Here is a 19,487-nt window from a genome sequence, read left to right as displayed (position 1 = left end):
AGTCATGGAAACCATTACCCTACTACATGTTCTATTTGGGGGATGCATATTCTGGAAGGTTTTGTCTTTATACTTCTCTTATTTTCTAAACATTTCCAGTTCAGTAATTTTGGTTTCAAGGATAGAAATTTGCTCCTTTAGAGCAGGAACTCATGACTGTGACATAAACCCTAGCTATAAGCAACGTAAGATAATTTGATACAATATAATGGCACATTCTTTGTGCCCTGCTGACTTTGAATTTTCCTCCTCCCTTTCCCCTTTCTATGCCTCTCCAAATTGTTGCAAAAGCAGTGCCCAAAAGTTGATTGTTTAGATATCTTATTCTGCTTCCTTTAAGGACAATGGGAAAATATTAAACATGAGAACCCACTGCTCATAATTCTCTGTTATAATACTTTAACAATTTCTTAACATATTACAACATGCAAGACTGTTCTCTAGATAACAAGGATTAAAGACCGATAGAAGATATTTCACTAGATGCTCAGAAGGAACGTAGTATATGGCCTAATTATAGAACCGAACCAGAAGGCTTTCTCAAACTGACTCCATAGACTCTATACCCTTTCTTATTGAATTACAGGTATTTCCTGTATGCTTTTTATTTACTTTTGTTTTTGTGTGCGTGTGTGTTTCCTTGATGTGCCAATCTTATTGTGTAAGTTTCTGGAGTCACTTTACCCTTGAGGCAATATACAAGTGGATGGTAGAATGATAATCTAGTTACTGTCCGTAAAATTTGTGCACTGCAATACACAGAAATTATACGCGTCTTTTCTTTCCACCTTTGCCTATTTGCCTATTCCTCTTATAGTCTTGAAATAGGGCGTTGGTCTTACCTGACACACCTCTTCTCAGTGCGCTTCAGGAGAATCCAAGTGTGGGTTGACTTCTATCTATCTGAGTTGTTACATTTTCTTGGCCATGCCTCCTCTGTTCGGATGACCCCCAGTTTTGTGACGAAGGCGTACCCCCAGACCAGAACGGTTGTAAGGGTAGGTTTGGATTCTCCCTCAGCGCACTGAGAAGAGGCGTGTCAGGTAAGACCAATGCCCTTTCTCCAGTGGGCTGCTTGGAGAATCCAAGCGTGGGATATACCCAAGTTTAAAGTTCGAACACGGATTCTGTTTTCCTAAAGGACAGCTGTTCTTTTAATGTATTTGTGGAGAGCCCTCTTGATGTCCAAGGTGTGCCATCTTTCTTCTAGGGGGTAATTAGGTCCTGGACAGAAATCAGGCAAAATGATCTCCTGGGCCCTATGGAATCAGGAGTTCACTTTGGGCAGAAAGGAGGGGTCCAACCACAGAACAACCCTGTCCGAATGGAAGATGCAAAGATCCCCCTCGCACAGATTGGGCCGCTAATTCAGATATCCTCCTGGCCGACGTGATGGTCATGAGGAAGGCGACCTTAAGGGTCAAGAACCTGAGGCTAGTGGTCTTCAATGGTTCAAATGGCATAGATGTGGCTGCCTTTAGTACTAAGGTAAGGTCCCAGGTGGGGTGTCTATGTACCACAGGGGCTTCAGGTTAGTGGCCCCCTTGAGAAAGCTGCATACCCACGGATGTTGAGTGAGGGATCACTAGTTCTCACATGTCAGAACAGTGGACAAGGCCACCACCTGCCGACAAAGGGTGTTGGGAGCCAACCCTTTGTCCAGTCCCTCTGGACTTCCCCTTGTAGGAAGTCCAGGATCTCAGGGACTGATGCCGAGACGGGATCGATGTGTCCCTTGGAGCACCATTGACAGAATGCCCTCCAGCTTGCATTATATATCCGATTTGTCGACGGACGTCTGGAAGCCTGAATAGTTTGTATCACCTTCCCGGAGAATTTGTCTTTCCTGAGGAGGTTCCTCTCAAGTGCCAGATAGTCAACTGGAGCCATTGAGGTTATGGATGGAGCACAACCCCCTGGCTGAGAGAAATCCTGTCCTGGGGAATACTCCAGGGTCGGGACACTGAGAGGCTGACCAGATCTGTGTACCAGGGACGTCTGGGCCAATGAGGAGTGATAAGAAGCACCTCCGCCTTCTCCTTCCTGATCACCCTCGAAATGAAAGGGAGTGGAGGGAAGGCATAGAGCAGTCCCTGGGGCCAAGGACTGCGGAGGGCGTTAACCTGTTCCACCCTCGGTGTTGTAAATCAGGAAAAAAACATCGGCAACTGGGCATTCATTGGATGGGCAAACAAATCCAGTCAGGTGGACGAATCTTTTGGACGGTTCCTTGAAAGGGTCCGGATGCAGGCACCACTCGGAATGGTCTATTGTCGTCCTGCTCAGCCAATCCACCTGCACATTTGTTGATCCTGATCTGTGCTCTGCTCTGATGGAGAGTGTGTGCTTCTCTGCCCAGAGTCACAATTTCTCTGCCTTGCTCCTGAAGGATCTGGAGCGTGTGCCCTCCTCACGATTTATGTGGGCCTTGGTGGTCACGTTGTCTGTTAAAATCAGGACATGGCGGTCTGCCACGGCATTCTGGAAGTGGCGGCGAGCCAGGTGGACTGCCTGGAGCTCCAGCCAATTTATATTGCTTGTTAGATCCACCGGAGACCACTGCCCCTGGGCCACCTGAGACTGAAGGTGGGCACCCCAGTGAATAGGCTTGCATCTGATGTTATCATTATGCATTGGGGATCCTTGAATATACATCCCTTCTTTATGGCTCATGAAGTCCACCAGTGAAGGGAATGAAGGACATTCAGTGGAACTCATACTCTGGCCTTGGAGTTGCTATTGCTGATTCCCTGGTGTGGCAGAAGGAACCATTGGAGATTCCTGGCATGCAGACGTGCCCAAAACACAATTGCGATGCAAGAGATCATTTTTCCTAGAAGCTGCGACAGGAGGGCCAGAGGGATTGACTGTAGTGACCAAACCTGGCCTACTAAGGCTCTTATACTGTCCTGGCGTTCCTGGAGTCTATCACTGCGCCAAGGTGAAGAAGGTGGATGGTGGGGACCAGGTGGCTCTTTTCTATATTTATTGAAAAGCCGTGTCCCTGAAGAATCTGGATCACAGTGTGTAGATCCTTTGTCGCTTGAGACGGGGAAGAAGACTGAATTAAAATGTCATCTAAGTAGCACTGCATCCTTACAGGGAGTGCTCTGATGTTTGCCGCCACTGCTGCCAACAGCTTTGTGAAAGTTCTGGGAGCTGATGACAAGCCGAATGGCAGGTCACGGTACTGAAAGTGGCACCCTGAGTAAGAGAACCTCAGGAACCTTCGGTGGGAAGGTTGGATGGGTACATGGAGGTAAGCCTCCTTGAGGTCTACAGACATTAACAGATTGCCTTCCCGGATGCAGCCCAAGATGAATTGTAGGGACTACATCTTGAAACATTTGTACACTACATGAGTGTTGAGTTTCTTGAGATCTAAAATTCCTCTACAGCCCCCTGAATACTTCGGTACTAGGAAGGGGATCAAATAGAATCCCAGTCCCTCCTGACCCCTGGGAACCGGGTCGATGGCATGGATGTCCAACAAGTGTTGAACCTCGGTTTCTATCAGGTTTCTCTTCATGATGTTTTTGGGGACTGGGCAATGGATGAATGGTTGGGAGGAGTGGAGAGAAAGTCCAGTGTGAGGCCTAGCCTCACAGTCTGTAGGACCCAAGCATCTGTTGTGGTCCTCTCCCATTGGCATAGATGCAGTCGACCGCCAATGGGAGGATTGGTCTGGTAGTCACTTTCCTCGGTGAAAGGGCCTGCTGCTAGACCCTCGAAATGGTCGAAGTTGGAGGTTGTTGCCTGCCTCTATCATGGAAGGCAGTCCTGTTTGGAAAACAGTCAAAGCACTGGGAGTAAGTCTGCTGAAACTGTGGAGCATGGGAGCTGGTGTCAGCTGACCAAAATGGCTGCCTTTGAAAGTAAGGGGAGGGTCTATAGTCTGCCCACCTGTGCATGTAGGGCATCACCTTCCTCCTGCCCTTATTCTCTATGAGGATGGGATCTAGTGCCTCCCCAAATAGATTAGAGCCCTTGTAGGGTGCTGAAGCTAACCTCCACTTTGACTACATATCAGCCTGCCAGTGGCAGAACCACAGGAGGCGGCATGATGTAATCATGGATGCCTGGGCCCTAGATGCGAATTTCACCATGTTGAGTGTCGCATTGGCTGAAAATTTCGTGGCCGCCACCAACTTCTTTATGTCTTGGTACAGCCTGGTTTCTTCTGGTTCCAAGGCATGGTTAAAGAAAGAGGCAGATGTTGCTGTTCTAATCACCCAGGCAGCCGCCTGGTGTGTCTTATGGAAGAACATTTCTGCCTTCCTATCATCTGCTTTTAAACCGTCTACAATGTGTGTAGGTAGAATGGCAGAGGTGGTCAGATTTGCTACTGGAGCATCCATCATCGTTAGTTGTAGGAGCTCCTTGAGATCTGGACCTGCACTGTAAAGCCTTCTGTCATGCCCACTGGGGGCTGCAAGGGAGCTAGGTTGGTTCCACTGTCATTGAATTATGTCAACGAACAGCTTTGGGGAAGGGATGACCTCTTGTTCTGCGATTGGTTCCAAGAACAACCCTTTATGTGGGTCTTGCGAACCCTGGGGGTGTTCTGCAGGAATTTCTACTACTCCCATATCGGTCATTGTTTTGGCCTTGTAAAGTAGCGATTTGAATAAGGAGGGACAAAAAAGACCTGTAAAGAAGGTCTGTCAGGTATCATCCCCTCATCATCTGAAAATTCCTGGTGCCCCTGATCCTCATCCCCCATAAGCGAATCTGCGCTGGGCAGAGATGTGTGTGATGAGGGAGGTCCCAGTAGTGGTGGTATATGTGGTGGGATCTGAGTATATAGGCTGGGTGGCAGGGGGTCAGAATGGCCCCTCTGTTGCAGTCCTGCCGCTATCCCTTGTGATATAGCCTCAGAAATGAGCTTTCGTATATCTTGAGATAGCCCAGCCCCCTGGCCCTCCCCTGAGTGGAGTCCCACTGCTGTAGGGGTGAAGGTCGCTGCAGGAGCTTAGCCTCTAGCAGTAGACGCTGATTCCAAACCAGCAGTTGCTAGGCAAGAAAGTAGAAGAAATTTCTCCTCATAACAGGCTGACAGTGAAGGCTGCAGCTCACCAGCACGCTCTGGCGATCAGTCTTGTTGTCTATCCCCAATTATCTGAGAAGGCAGTTCAGGTTGCACAGAGCGGGAAAAAACTGCCTCTGCAGAAGAGACAGTTGAGGCCTTGTCAGGCTGTGCCTTTTGCTGGGCTTTGGAGAAATGTTTCTCCAGTGCCTTGTGGTGCCTTTTGGCATCTTTGTCCAAGTAGATGAAGCCTTCTTGGGAAGAGGGGTTTTTGATCTGCCCCTCCCTGTGGCCCCCTTGGCAGTTGCCCTGGTACTCCTGGGGCTACAGTCCTCTGCCCTGTGGGGCCTGGGAGAAAGACTCACCTGTCCGTTATCCAGGGAGAGGGATTGCTCTGCCATTTGGAAAACTGCCTGGGTTATTCAAACCAGTTTGCAATCGATCTGGAGTTGGTCCCTTTGTCAGGATCAAGGGTGGTGGCAGTCACACCTGACTAGGCAGGGAGGGCCAGCACACCCACAATGGGAGGGAAAGCCAAGGCACGAATAAGCGGCAATGCCGCCACAATGGAGTCCTTGCCGCGACTTACAGGCACTCAAAATGGTGCAAGAGCAGGAAATCCGGCTCTCCCAGTGCCGGGCAGGAAAAAAATCCCGATTCCTCTGAGTTTTCCCTAGAGAACCAGGCAGTGACTCTGGAGCTGCCTGGCCTACGATGGAGCTGATATGGTGGTGGTGCTTGTGCTGGCGGATCAGGGGAACCAGCGCACACACCGGTGGCGATCAATGCGGGGGAGCAGGAGGCCCATGAAAGCCATATGATCCCCGATCACTGGGTTGAACTCCGGACTGCTGCCCTGATGATGTCTGTGAGGCGGTGGTGGTCGTACTGGATGGACCAGGGGAGACCAGGACACCCGCCAGCAGCTGCATTGCTGCTGTAGCAGTTCAGAGCCACAAAGCAGGAAGAAAATTTCCTGTTTAAACTGCCTCTGTGAGATCAGCTCCTAAATTGAAATTATTTGGAGAATCCAAGCTAAGTAATTCTTCTAACTGCCCTAAGTGTTAGAGTGGAAAATTTCACGTCTCTCTAGCTAGACTGAGTCGTAAAACTAGAGCTCAGCCAAGCAGAGGAGGCATGACCAAGAAAATCTAACAACTCAGATCCTGGCAGATAGATAGAAGTCAACCCACGCTTGGATTCTCCAAGCAGCGCACTGGAGAAGCATCTGATCTATGTTGACATAATTTCTTTAGGATGCCAACTTCATTCTTTACATATAGCCATATTGTCCTATAACTCTACTCAATAAGATACTCTCAATATATGCAGGGACAACAACAACTAGATTTCTGAAGCTATTGATTATTGGGAATATTAGAATTGTAGATTGAATACATGGACAGTTTTCCAAATTGGGGTTGAGTGTCTTATAAGCAAAAGCCTACACACATAAAAACTGCAATGGAGATATGAATATCACATTTTATAACCTTAAAAGGAATGAGAAGGAATATTTCCCACAATCAATCAATGATTAAACCCATGATATCTGACAAAGCATCATTTCTACATATGAGGTGCATTTCCTCAAAACTGTCACAGTCATAAGTGATGAGACTTAAAATATGTACAAGCCAGATGCTTACCTTGCAGTTGTTTTGGTTTAGAAATGCTACAGAACAAACCCTAAAAGTTTTCTTGACCTATTGTCAAGTATTCTTTTCCCAAGAACGAATAACATAGACTAGCTTTCTGAAGCAATTTAAAAATAAAATATGTTAAAGTAGAGTTGTTACTTTAGAAAATGCACACAGAAATTTGTGAAGTGACAAAGGTATTTCTGTAAAAAGTATTCATTGTCATTAAATTAATAACATCCAAACAAAACCCGATTTCAGTTTTTGCTACTGCATATTGTGATCTTACCTTTTTACCACAAGCTTTAGGAACTTGTGTGAGCCTTTCACCAAGCAGATTGCCTCTTGCCTGAAGCCAGAGAGGTTAATGTCATTGATGCTGACAATCTCATCTCCAGCCAGCAATTTATCCACAGCTGCAGCTTTGCTACCTTCTTCAATCTGAAAATATGAGAAAAAAATTAACTGTCAACTCTGTTTACATAGGTTATTAAAAAACCATTTATATTCTCCATAGAGAATATAAAAATCCATCTGCTGACATGACAATAACTATGTGGTTAAATTTTCTTGCCCGAAAGGTAGTCCCTTTATAACAACATTTTAAGAAGTAAAACTCACATGCAGTTACTTTCTCCGGCTAGGCAGCAATTCCAAACTTAAAGTGCTAGAAATCTCTGCTTCCATCACAAAAAGTTGGACATTCATCCCACTGTAAATATTCCCACAAATCAGACTGCACTTATCTTATTGAAATTAAGCATCAATTAGATCACTAAGTAATCAAAATCTATCCCATCATTAATATCAAAATGCTGGCATTCCTTGTAATGGAGAATATAAATGAGTTACTGAAGACAAGTCGTCATTCATTGAGTGTATCAGCCAGAGCTGGGAGAAGGTCCCTCTAGTCATGGCCTCCAGGTGCTCTTTAAACTGGAGCTGACACCTAACAATTTGGGAAACACTGCTATATGAAGAAAAATGATATCTGGAACAATACAAGGAAGTACATTTAATGTGTTAGTTGTTTAAAGAAACCTCTATAGGAAAAAAAATAATAAAACACAGACATTTACCCCATTTCCTACTACTGTGTTTTCCTGAAAATAAGACCCCATCTTAATATTTTATTTGAACCCTGAAATAAGCCCTTGGCCTTATTGCCGTGCGCTCAAAAGCCTGATTGGGCTTATTATCAGGGGATGTCTTATTTTGGGGGAAACAGGGTAGTCCTTGTAATTGTTACATCTTTTTTCTATTGTTTCTGATAACTTTTTGCTTCATTCTGAAACGCACTTTATTACATATATATCTGCCTGAAAGAGGGTGAGCAGAACTATTTATTGTCATATACCTCAACAAAGATTGTTGCACAACTGCCTTTTTGAATTTAATAATAAATATAACATTTGAAGTAAAGCAACCTGTGTTCTTTCTTCATATTTACCAAACAGACCAAGAAAGAACTTCTGAAGGCAAAAACAAACCAAACAAAAGCAAAAAAACCAAGTCATCGGTTGGAATCTTGTTTTGTTTAACAAAACAGAACAGAAAGTGGAATTTCAATAAGCTTATATGAAAACTATAGTACAGCCTATTAGAAAGAAATATTACTTCTACACTTTCTTAAACTATTCATTGTAGAAATGCTCCTAGATTTTTTTCAAAAACCCAATTTCTATAACTTATCTATGAACCTAATATGAATAAACAGTCACAAAATCCAGAGAATGGATAAGGAGTACAAGAGATAAGTTATAGGACTTCTGGTTTGGTGTTACGGTAAGACAGTTAGGGAAATAGCGGGCTCTGATGAGCCCTGCGAAAACCCCGGCTGCTGAACCGCCGCCGATGGGTCTTCGGACCGGAACCATCTTGCAGGGATGGAGGTAAAGGAGGGGCACCTGGGACGACCAAGAGGAACAGGCAAGTTCCTCAGAGGTCAGAGGGAACCTCTGTGAGTTGGCAGCAGGGGGCGGCAGCCATGGCAGCTACCACGAAGCTGGGACAACCGGGCAAGAAATGTGCTTGAGGAAAGTGGATAGAAACGGAGCTCTTTGAAGCCAGGTGAGTGACAACCAACCCATGCTAGAACAATGCCTAGAGCAAAATTAACATCTATAAGACCCCTAGCTATAAAATAGTGGCTGAATAACAAAGGGGCTGAAAGTTTAAAATGTTACCTTAAAGAAACAAAGACCCGATAAACAACTATGCTTTGAAAAGAACTAAAGGAATTAAATATCGAGATATGGGACAAAGACTGGATATTTTAAAATTTGAATTGGATTTTTTTAAAAAAGAAGAAGATTGGATACTTTTAAAATTAAAAGAAGAAATAAATTGGATTGTTACATAATAGCACAAAATGGATACTCGCATGACTAATGGAAAATGTGGATTGTAGAGGGACACCATCTGATTCAAAAAGGAACTTTGTAACTCTTTTCTGCTATGGGAAATTTTGAGTCCTACCGATAAAAGTCGTGGGATCTTGCAGAGAAGGTTTTTTTCCCTGTCTGAAGGCAGCTTGACTTTTGTGAAAAGAAAAGGAAATTATAATGGAACTCCTATAGTTGAAACAATAGTAACTTTAAAAATTGGCGCAGGAATAAAAGAAGGAATAAGTGCAGGCCCAAGAGAAGATTTGATATATTATATCCGGAATAAAAATAACAAAAAGATATGACTTATGGAGGACAAAATTGAAAACTTTGAAAATGGAAGGAAATATATGTTTGCAGGCGATAAAATGAAGAAATAAGATAAACACAACTGGAAAAAGAAAAAAGAAGATTGAAACAATGTGATTAAAAATAAAACAATGTATGGGTGGATTGTAGTAATAAAAAGGAGGTTTTTACAGAAATTAAGAATGTTAAAAGGAATTTATAAACATATTTAAAGGTATGTTTGAAGCAAGAATTATGTGAATGTTAAATTGGTATGAAAAAGGATAAAGATAAATATGGTTAATTTAAAATGTTAAAAGGAATTTATAAATATATTTAAAGGTATATTTTAAGCAAGAACCATGTCTCAATGTTAAATTGTTATGAAAAAGGATAAGGATAAATATGATTAACTGAAAATAAGCAATGTATAGATGGATGGAAACAACAAAGAAAGGATTAAGTAGGGATAGTTAAACCAACCATGATTATGCTGTGTTTAACAGCCAAAAAATAAAAATAGATATGCTGTGTAACAGCCAGAAAACAAAAACGACTATGCTGTATTTAATAGCCAAACAAAATGGATATGCTGTGTAACAGCCAAAATAAAAATGGATATGCTGTGTAGGCCAAAAAACAAAATGAGTATGCTGTGTTTAACAGCCAAAAATAAAATGGTTATGCTGTGTTTAACAGCCAGGAAATAAAAATGACTTGTTTAACAACAAAGATGAAGATAAAGATGTTGGGTTTTATAACAAAATAAAATGAGGTGGGATAGCCAAATAAGGAGGAGTATGTTGAGATTAATAGTTAAAATAAAATGAATAAGTTAGGTTTAATAACAGAAATAAAGACTATAAATGTTGAGTTCATTAGTAAAAATAAAATGATTATGTTGGAATTAATTACTTTATGAATGTTTATAATAATTGTGATGATTTATATTGTTAAAATATATCCATCTAAGCAAATGAAAGAGAAAAATGGAATTATAATTAATTCCATTGATTAGGATTTAAGATTTAAGTAACAGGTTTTTGGGGATAATGGCATAGTTAAATAGATAAAATTGAGGGAAATAACTGAGTAAAATATTAAGCTGTGTTAGTTGAAAATTAAGATTTGTTAGTGATTTGTATTAATTTGTGACCGGATCAAAAGCTTTGCTTTGAAAAAATGTGTTTTATGTTTATGTTTTAAAAAAATAATAAAAAACTTAAAAAAAAAAAGAAGATAAGTTATACGGCTTTTAAAAGGGGAGTCTGTTCGTAATTGAGATTCCAGCTCCAATGCAGATCTAATGTTTTATGTTTTTTAAAAAAACTTGTGTATGATTTATTTATATATTATTTTATTCCAAAGTCAAATACAAAATATAAAAAAAATCTTTTACATGATTATTTTGCACGTTTGTGGTTTTATATTCTTTGCTGTATGTCACTTGTTTAGTAGATCATTATTAATGATTTTATTATCTACTAACATATACCTAGGACTGAGAAACTAATATCCTTAAGTTAAAATGTCCTTCCTATATTTCCTCCAAATCCTTTCTAATTGATTAACTTCCTGACATTCTCATGCACAAAACTGAATTTTTCATTTTGAGAAAAAATAATCTGCGTAACAAAAATCAGTGTCCTCTTTTGGCATTAAGTACAAGCTATATAATCACCTCAAAGTACTATAGATTTTAAAAAGTCAGCTTTCTGGACTTCCAGGAAAGAAATGGCAAACTGAAGACTGCTCCACTGTGGCAGAAGAAAGAGCTGGTGAGTATATCAGGTCTTTGTAATTTTTCTCGGGACAGGAGAAGATTTGAGATTATCAACAAGTGCTTCAAACAGTTGCTTCTTATGAGGAGTCTGTAAGACAATAGTCTCTGCAGGTTTAGAGCTCTGGAACATGAGGGAATAGCCATCTTGCTCAAATCATGGTTGGGACTATTAAAAGGATACTGGTTTTGCATATTTCCTTTCTAATCACTTTCGGAAATAGTTTAACAACTCCTTTTCAGCTATTATGAATCTTTGGATTGACAAATTTTACAAACCTGGGTTTTTTTTTTATCAATCCTTGGTGAAAGACATTCAAAATACAAATTTAATGACTTAAAAATGTTTTTGGAGTAAATAGTACAAGAAGGATTTCTTAAAAGCTACAAATAGACTGAGGGTACAAATAAATCTAAAAGGAGATTTTGGAATTTATTTTAAAGAATACTTCCTGTAGGAAGATGCTTTTGTTTTGATATTTTTTTTAAAGAAGATAAAAATTTAAAAATTGGATGCCAGAGGAAAATAGAAGGAACATTAGATTAGGAAGAAGAATAGTTAAATTCAACTGATAAGAAGCAGCAAACTATTTTAACATTGGACATATTGAAGAATATTTTGGGACCCTGAAATTAATTATGTCTGCCTGTATAGATAAATTGTGTTTAAAATACATTATAGAAGTGGAACAAATTTTACCTGACATAGTTGAGACTGATTTTGAAGTGGATTTAAAAAGAATGAATTGCAAAAAGATGTTACATTGGACATACAAAGATTACAAGCTGTCATAATAATTAAAAGGAATATTAACAAATCAAGAGAGTGGCTTGGATAATTTTCCAATAGGATTTTTAAAAGAGTCTTGTTAAAACTTTGAAGAATTTTGAAGAGAAAGGAGCAAAGAAAATATGAAAAGAAATAAACTTCTAGAACATCTTGAAGGGAAGATCTGAAGAGACTAAAGATCAAGATTGTTACAAGTGAAAGGAAGGAATATAAATCAAATATGGTTTATTTAATCAAGGTTAAAACAGATATGTTATCTCTGGCAACCCTTTTGCTGACATCAGGATTGAAACAATGAGGCTTTAAGGATTTGTTTACATAGATAAAAGAGAGGCTATGGGAAGAAGAGGCTATTTGCTGTATTTTAAGAGAAAGTGATAATTTTCTCTTACAATTGTTCCTACTTTTGGTGATGATAGAAGAGTCGTTTCCTTTTATATTTTTTTTTCTTTACCATATCTTTATTTTTTCTTTACTATATTTTATTATTTTCTTTCTGCACCTTTTAAAAAATGTATTAGTTTTTATTGTTATATTTGTAATTTTTAATAAATTAACTATAAAAAAATCAGTTTTCTGTAAATATACAACTATCCATCAGTATTATTTATAAAAGACCATATTGAAAACAAAATTACATGTACTGTGTCTCAGTCAAAGCTAGAAAAAAAGATGATTAGATTTGTAAACGAGCAGCTATTACACTGATAATACAATACTTTCATGGACTGAACAGACATTGATAATATGTTAGGATGGATGCATCAAAGAGTAGGCAAATCTAATATCAACAAAACTGAAGTTGAGATATAAATGTTAATTTCAATGTTTTCAAAAAATGCAGAAGATCTCATGCCTAAACCACATTTCTGGACATGGAAATTCCTGGTATACATTCAGGATTTGTTATAGATTTACTGATAAATGAGTTGTTACCATTAATTATCAATCGAATTAATGCTCCCTTAGTTGCAGAAAGCTTTCTACAAACTTAGAAAGTAACTTATTTATGTTTTTGTATTTTACAAGTTTAGTCTTATCCAACATTACACTGTTTCCTTAATTTTTGAATTTATCATTTCATAAAATGCTGTACATTAAAAACACGAGTATGACAGCATTTTCTGAAATAAACTCACCTGAATTCATGCAGGAGAGTTCCAAAGCTATTTATTAAAACGTCTAACACTGATCTAAAGCTTTTTAATCACTGATCAAAATAAATATGACATGCCATGCACAAAGAAAACTGATTTCTGAACAGAACTGTAACAAAGTGCTATAAATCCTTAAACCGATGAGGGGAAGGTTGGTAATCCGCCCAAGAAAAAAAAACTTTATTAAATAATAATGTAGAACATTCCAAGAATAGTTACAAATCTATTTTCAAGCACTGACAACCTACAAGGAACAGGAGGAAAGGGAATGTCTGCAGATTTAAACAGATAAAAGATGAACAGAGATGCTCCAGTCTCAAAAAAAAAAAAAAAAAAAAAAGACCCATTTGCTGATCAGCTTTCATTGTTATTGCAAAAATGTCCACATTCCTTTAACAACACGTGTATGAACAAGCAGGCTATGTCACACATCATCTGGTGTCATGTGGAATGATGACTTTGTATCAAGTTATAGTCCTTGGAGAATTCACATTTTTGTTTCTTTTCATTAATATCTTATCAGCATCGCTTTGTTTTCAGACATAAATGACCTCAGCTCTCCTTCCCTAATATCTCTTACAACTAAAAATAGATTTAGGATATCTGGCCTAAATATTAGTGTTTGATAGTTTTTTTTTAATGGACAAAATCTAGATCTTTTCTCCCATTTGCTCCTTTTCTGTTTGGCTTCAATTCTGAGAATTGGCTTTGTTGATGCTATCTGGGAAGTTTGATAATAAAGTCCCAACACTTACAGATTTGCTCAGAGTCACTTTTAGGCAAGATAGGCAACATGCAACTCTAATAAACAAACAAATAAATACTAGGAAGAGGAAAGTTGATTTAAAATTATTGTTCCCATCTTGTGTGAACTAATTTGGGTGATTTGGATGGCATATTAACAAGATAAATATTATAATTAAAGGACATTGTAAATTGTAAAAAACAATTTACAGTTGCTGAAGTCCACACATCTTAAACTTGCTGGGTTGAGAAAATGCTCTACTGTAGGGGTATCAAACTTCTGTTGTCACAGCAGCATCACGTGACATATTGGGACTTTTTCCCCTTCGCTAAAGCGAGCACGGGCATGGCACGTGATGCATCCAGCCCGCAATTTTGACAGTCCTGTTCTACTGTATATAATGGAGAACCCTCATTTGTTTTTTTCCAAATAGATAATTATACTATCTTGCATCTTTGGAGATTGTGGATGATCTTACACTTTGACTAAATAAATGTAGCGGAGATATGTAGTGTGTGTGTGTGTGTGTGTCTATCACATATATATCTGTGGGATATATATACTATATATAGTGGAGCAAACCCCCTCCTTACTAGCACTGGTGATGTTACCTTGTTTGAGTAATGAAACATTTGCAAGAAAACAACCAAGCTCAGAGAGCACCAAGGCCCCCTCATTTCAACCCTGAGCTGCAAATATTCTCCTTTATTGGTATATAGCAATTTCTACAAGAACAGTAATATAGTAGATCTGCCTGGGTGAGGAAGAGTTCTGGAGTTATGTCTACAGACTTTTCTAATGCTACTTGCCAAAGAAAGATATCTGAAATTGTAATCTTGATAAAATATAGAGAATTGGCAAGTGAAAGGAAATATTAATAAGCAAAAATTGAAGGTAAAATCAAATCATGTATTTACTATGAACTACTGTATTTTTCGGACTATAAGACGCTCCTAGCTTTTGGGGAGGAAAACAAGAAAAAAATCTGCCTCCCAGCATCCATCCGGTGTTCATCTGGTCCGTTTGCCGTGGCCCGTTTGCTGCTGCGGCCCGTTTGCCACAGCAGCCTGTTCTAGAACAGCTGATCACTGCCACACCAACCCCCTGCACCACAATATTCGCTGTATAAGACGCACAGACTTTTCCACTCACAATACAGTACTTTTTCCTCTTTAAAATATTAAATGATGATTCTAAAGCAAGCATATATTCTGAATCATTATTTTAAAAAACCTCAAGATCTGAAATACAACCTCAATTTTTCAGTTATAGTTACATGTTTAAAGATTTTTACACAGTTACATGTTTACAACAGTTTAAACATTCATTTCAATGGATTTATAGTTCAAAACATCATGTGAAAAATTACCCAACTACTTTTTTATCCTCTCATGTTTTAAAGAATACTTATGAACTTCTTTCCAAGAAACATTAAAATATTTCTTGTTAAAGATTAAGCTTGCCACCCAGGTTGCAAAAGCTGAAACATTATGAAAAAAAAACGAAATCCAGTATCTAATTTAATACCCACCTTTTCCTTCTAACTCTTAATCTTGAAAAGTCTGAACAAAACAGTTTCTTATTGTGGTTAATGTTTGTGATTTGTACAAGCAGGCATTTTAACCACAACATTTTCACTTATGCTAAATATATACTTCATGATGGAAATTTATACTTCTTACAATCTATTTCAGGAAAATAGTAAATGTAACCATTACAATTCTAAAACAGTATTATTCTGTATCTTGAACCACTTAACTTATTTATTTATTTATACAGTAATAGTAAAATTAAAAACAAAACAAATGTTAGAGCAAATGAGGTCTGTGGGAAGATTAAACTTGAAGTTTTGGTTCAAAAACAATACCGTTTAATAACATCTTTAACTCAATCAATACATGAATATGATGATTCAATAACATTTTGGTCACAGCAGTTCATTTTTACTGAATTTGACTGAATCACAAATCTCAATTGGACTTTGGTTGATTTGATTTGCACATCCTTAACAGAAATTACTTTGAAATTGAACATCTCCAAAATAAAAGAAATGCTATGGCTTGTTTGTATTTATTTTATTTCCTATGGAATGCAAGATCAACATTTGGAAGATATAAAATTCTGTTGGATTTCATGATTCTGCTGGATTTAATAGAAGTACAACCAGGTGGCATTGTATATGAAAATCAAGTCCTTTGAGAAAGAGTTTAAGAGATGGATATGCTTACTAAGAAAAGAGGAACTTAAAGGAAATCATTCAAATGGCAAGATATTGCCTGCATATAAACTTCATAAAGAAACTGAGTTCAGTCTAGAGCAGCAGGAGTGTAGTACCTAGCTTTCCAATAATTATAACTGAACAATATTCACTACCACTTCGCTTTCTCTTAACAAATATAAGACTCTATCATTTGATATCTGAACTCTTAACTGTAAGTGAATCCAATATGGTACATAATACCTTTTCTAGTCCAGGTGATAGCAAGTGCAGAAAGAACTCCCCCATGTAACAACATATCCCATTTTAATCCTGATCAAATATGCCAATTTTTATATTCCTTCTTTTTTACACAAAACAATCTTGCTCCTTAATTCATTTATCATTATCCTCTGCCTCAAGTTTCTTCAAAATTTTAACGTCTCTTTTGTAAATCCAGCAGGAAAAAAATATTCCAATTACTCTCTTGAATTGGCACTTTTATTTCCTTAATATTTTAAGATTTTTCTTGCACATACAGCAATGAATTCTTACCCACATTGCTCTCTACAAATCTTTTTATGTAATATGTTATGATGTAACAGCTTCTTCTAGGAACAGGGTGTTCATAAAAATTTACTATAGCTGGCAATATAACATTGTTCCATTGCCATTCCTCAACAAAATCTCTGAATGCCATTGTAAGTTGATTATCTTGTTATATTTCCAGTATCTAAAATAAAAGTTCTTTCTCTGTTCCTCATTTACTTTTTAAAATTAATTTCAGAGCCCTAATATTGAAATAAGCACTTAATTAACACTAAGTTCTGCTTACTTAATCAGTTTAAAACTTGCTATAGCCAAAACCTTTTCTTACTTTTTGCTGTTTATTTTGAATTTGTAAAATTTATAGTTTCATATTCTTATATTAAAGATTTAAGGCACTCACCTAGTGCTTCTCACCTTGTCTAACATTTTAAAGCAATTAATAAACAATTTCCAAAGATGGTTAGCAAAGAAGTGCAAACAAGTGTCCTTTGAAGGCTCTGAGTGAGCCTGGAGCAAAAATAGTAAATTATTTTGTCTGCCAGTTCTCTCAACTTCAAGAGAATGCTGCCTTGCAGTTTCCTTGTGAGGAACACAGATTGGGTAATCTTGCATCTTCTCATTCTCCAGAGAAAATCCCTTGATTCAATCTACTTGTGGATTCTTTGTTCTTAGCTGCAATTGTCAGCTCCACAAAATGTGGAAGCTTCCTCAATATGCCATTTCTTCCCCAGAAGTCCCTCAATATTGGAGAACTTTCTGAATCACTGTACTTTATCCATAGAGAATAGAGAGATAACTTTAACCTGCACTGCAATGGTTAAGATGAATAAGATCTGAAAATAGAGATATTGATATAAATACAAAAATCAGGTTAGTTAGAGCAGTAGTCTTCCCTATAATGATGTATGGGTGTGAGAGTTGAACCTACTGTCTGATCTAAAAAGAATTGATGCATTTGAACTGTGGTGCTAGTGTAAATTATTGCACATACTATGGGCAGCCAGAGCAACGAACAGAGTGGTGCTGAATCATATAAAACCAGACACATCACTAGAAGCTAAAATTATAAGACTATGTCTGATTTACTTTGGCCATGTCATACGTGCAAATTCATTGGAGAAGAAAATGATGCTAGGAATGGTTAATGGAACAAGAAGAAGGGGCGAGCAAAGAATACACTCACTTGATAACATCAAAACTGATACAAAGATCATCATCCAACAACTGAAAGAAGATGTGCTTGACAGGGTAGCATGGAGAGCACTTGCCTATAAAGTTGCCAAGAGTTCAACAAGACTAAATGGTTAAAACGGACGTTGACTTACCTAAACGTCCTTTCTCAGCACGCTGCTGGAGAATCCAAATCTTGGGGGGGGGGGGGGGAGTTCCTCAGCTTGATTGCCAGACTGGGTGAATGTTTCTTTAAGAAACGTCCTTGGCCACTCCTCCCCTGCTTGGCTAAGCTCCAGGTCATTCGCGAGGTCAAACAGAAGATGGTGCTGTCCTGGAACAAACACAATAAGAAAGGGGAACAGTCCTGGCCATGAAGCAGCCGAAGGGATGGGTTGGATTCTCCAGCAGCGCGCCGAGAAAGGACGTTCAGGTAAGTCAACGTCCGTTCTCCAGCACGCTGCTTGGAGAATCCAAATCTTGGGATATACCCAAGCTAGTTTGGAGAAGGGTGGGAGGCTGCGTCATCCTGGAGGGGAACAGCCAGGATAGATTGCAGCACCCGACGACCAAATGAAACCTCAGCCGATGCAAAGGAGTCAATTTTGTAATGTCGAACAAAAGGTGTTAAGGTAGTCCATGTTGCAGCCCTACAGATGTCCAGGATGGAAGCCTGGTAGCCCAAGCAGCTGATGTGGCTGCGCTACGGGTAGAGTGAGGGAGGACCCTCCCTGGCAGAGTGGTCCATCTGGTACGATACGCTGTCACGATGCAGGCCTTGATCCAATGACCAATCGTGGATGAGGAGACTGTCCTGCCCAATGTAGATGGATTGAAAGATAGGAACAAGGCTTCAGATTTACGGAAGGAAGCCGTCCGCTTAATGTAACGACGGAGAGCCCTCTTAACGTCCAAGGTGTGCCATTGGTGTTCGAGATGGTGACTCGGAGCTGGACAAAAGTCAGGTAGGATCAATTCTTGGGCACGATGGTACAGTGAGTTTACCTTGGGCAGAAAGGAAGGGTCCGTATGAAGCACCACTTTATTAGGATGGAAGACGCAAAGGTCGGGTCGCACAGTCAGAGCTGCCAATTCAGACACCCGTCTCGCTGAAGTAATAGCCACTAGGAAGGCAACCTTGAGAGACAGACATCGAAGAGATATAGATGTCAGTGGCTCAAAGGGAGGTGACATGAGGGCTGAAAGTATTAATGGCAAGTTCCAAGTTGGGTAACGGTGGACAGTAGGAGGATGGAGATTGGATGCCCCCCGTAAGAATGTTCATATACGGGGATGCTGGGTCAAAGGCCGATCGTCCACAGAAGACAAAACTATGCTAAGGGCCGCCACTTGACGCCTCAGGGTATTAGGAGCGAGGCCACGGTCCAAACCTTCTTGCAGGAACACGAAAACCTCAGATGGAGATGCTGTTGTGGGGTTCCGATGGGTCTTAGAACACCAGGTGCAAAAGGAGCGCCAGGTGGCGTCGTAGATACGGTTAGTTGAAGCACGTCTGGTGGATTGCATAGTGTGGATCACGCTGGCCGGGATGTTGTCCTTCCTCAGGCGTATCCTCTCAAACGCCAGACGGTCAACTGCAACCACTGCAGGTTTGGGTACAGGATGACCCCCTGGCTTAGAGATATCCTGTCGTTGGGGATGTGCCAGGGGCGCTCCACCGAAAGGCTCAGGAGATCTGCGTACCAGGGCCGACGCGGCCAATTGGGAGCGACCAAGATGAGATCCGCCTTCTCCTCC

General features: G+C 39.6%; 1 protein-coding gene across 3 annotated transcripts in view; it reads right to left on the bottom strand.

Annotated features, from left to right (window-relative positions):
- Positions 1–19,487, bottom strand: part of SHROOM2 (shroom family member 2) — a 156,032-nt gene that overhangs the window by 70,145 nt on the left and 66,400 nt on the right. For all 3 annotated transcript variants that reach the window (XM_070943258.1, XM_070943257.1, XM_070943259.1), the window contains one exon: positions 6,956–7,107. In XM_070943258.1, coding sequence (XP_070799359.1) covers positions 6,956–7,107 — 152 coding nt within the window. The remainder of the gene's footprint in view (positions 1–6,955; positions 7,108–19,487) is intronic.

Source organism: Pituophis catenifer, unplaced genomic scaffold, assembly GCF_029215685.1.
Source record: "Pituophis catenifer annectens isolate HBS135680 unplaced genomic scaffold, rPitCat1.0.hap2 SCAF_4, whole genome shotgun sequence".
Lineage (NCBI taxonomy): Eukaryota > Metazoa > Chordata > Lepidosauria > Squamata > Colubridae > Pituophis > Pituophis catenifer.
Note: the sequence above shows the minus strand (reverse complement) of the source record. Positions and strands in the feature narration are given on the sequence as shown.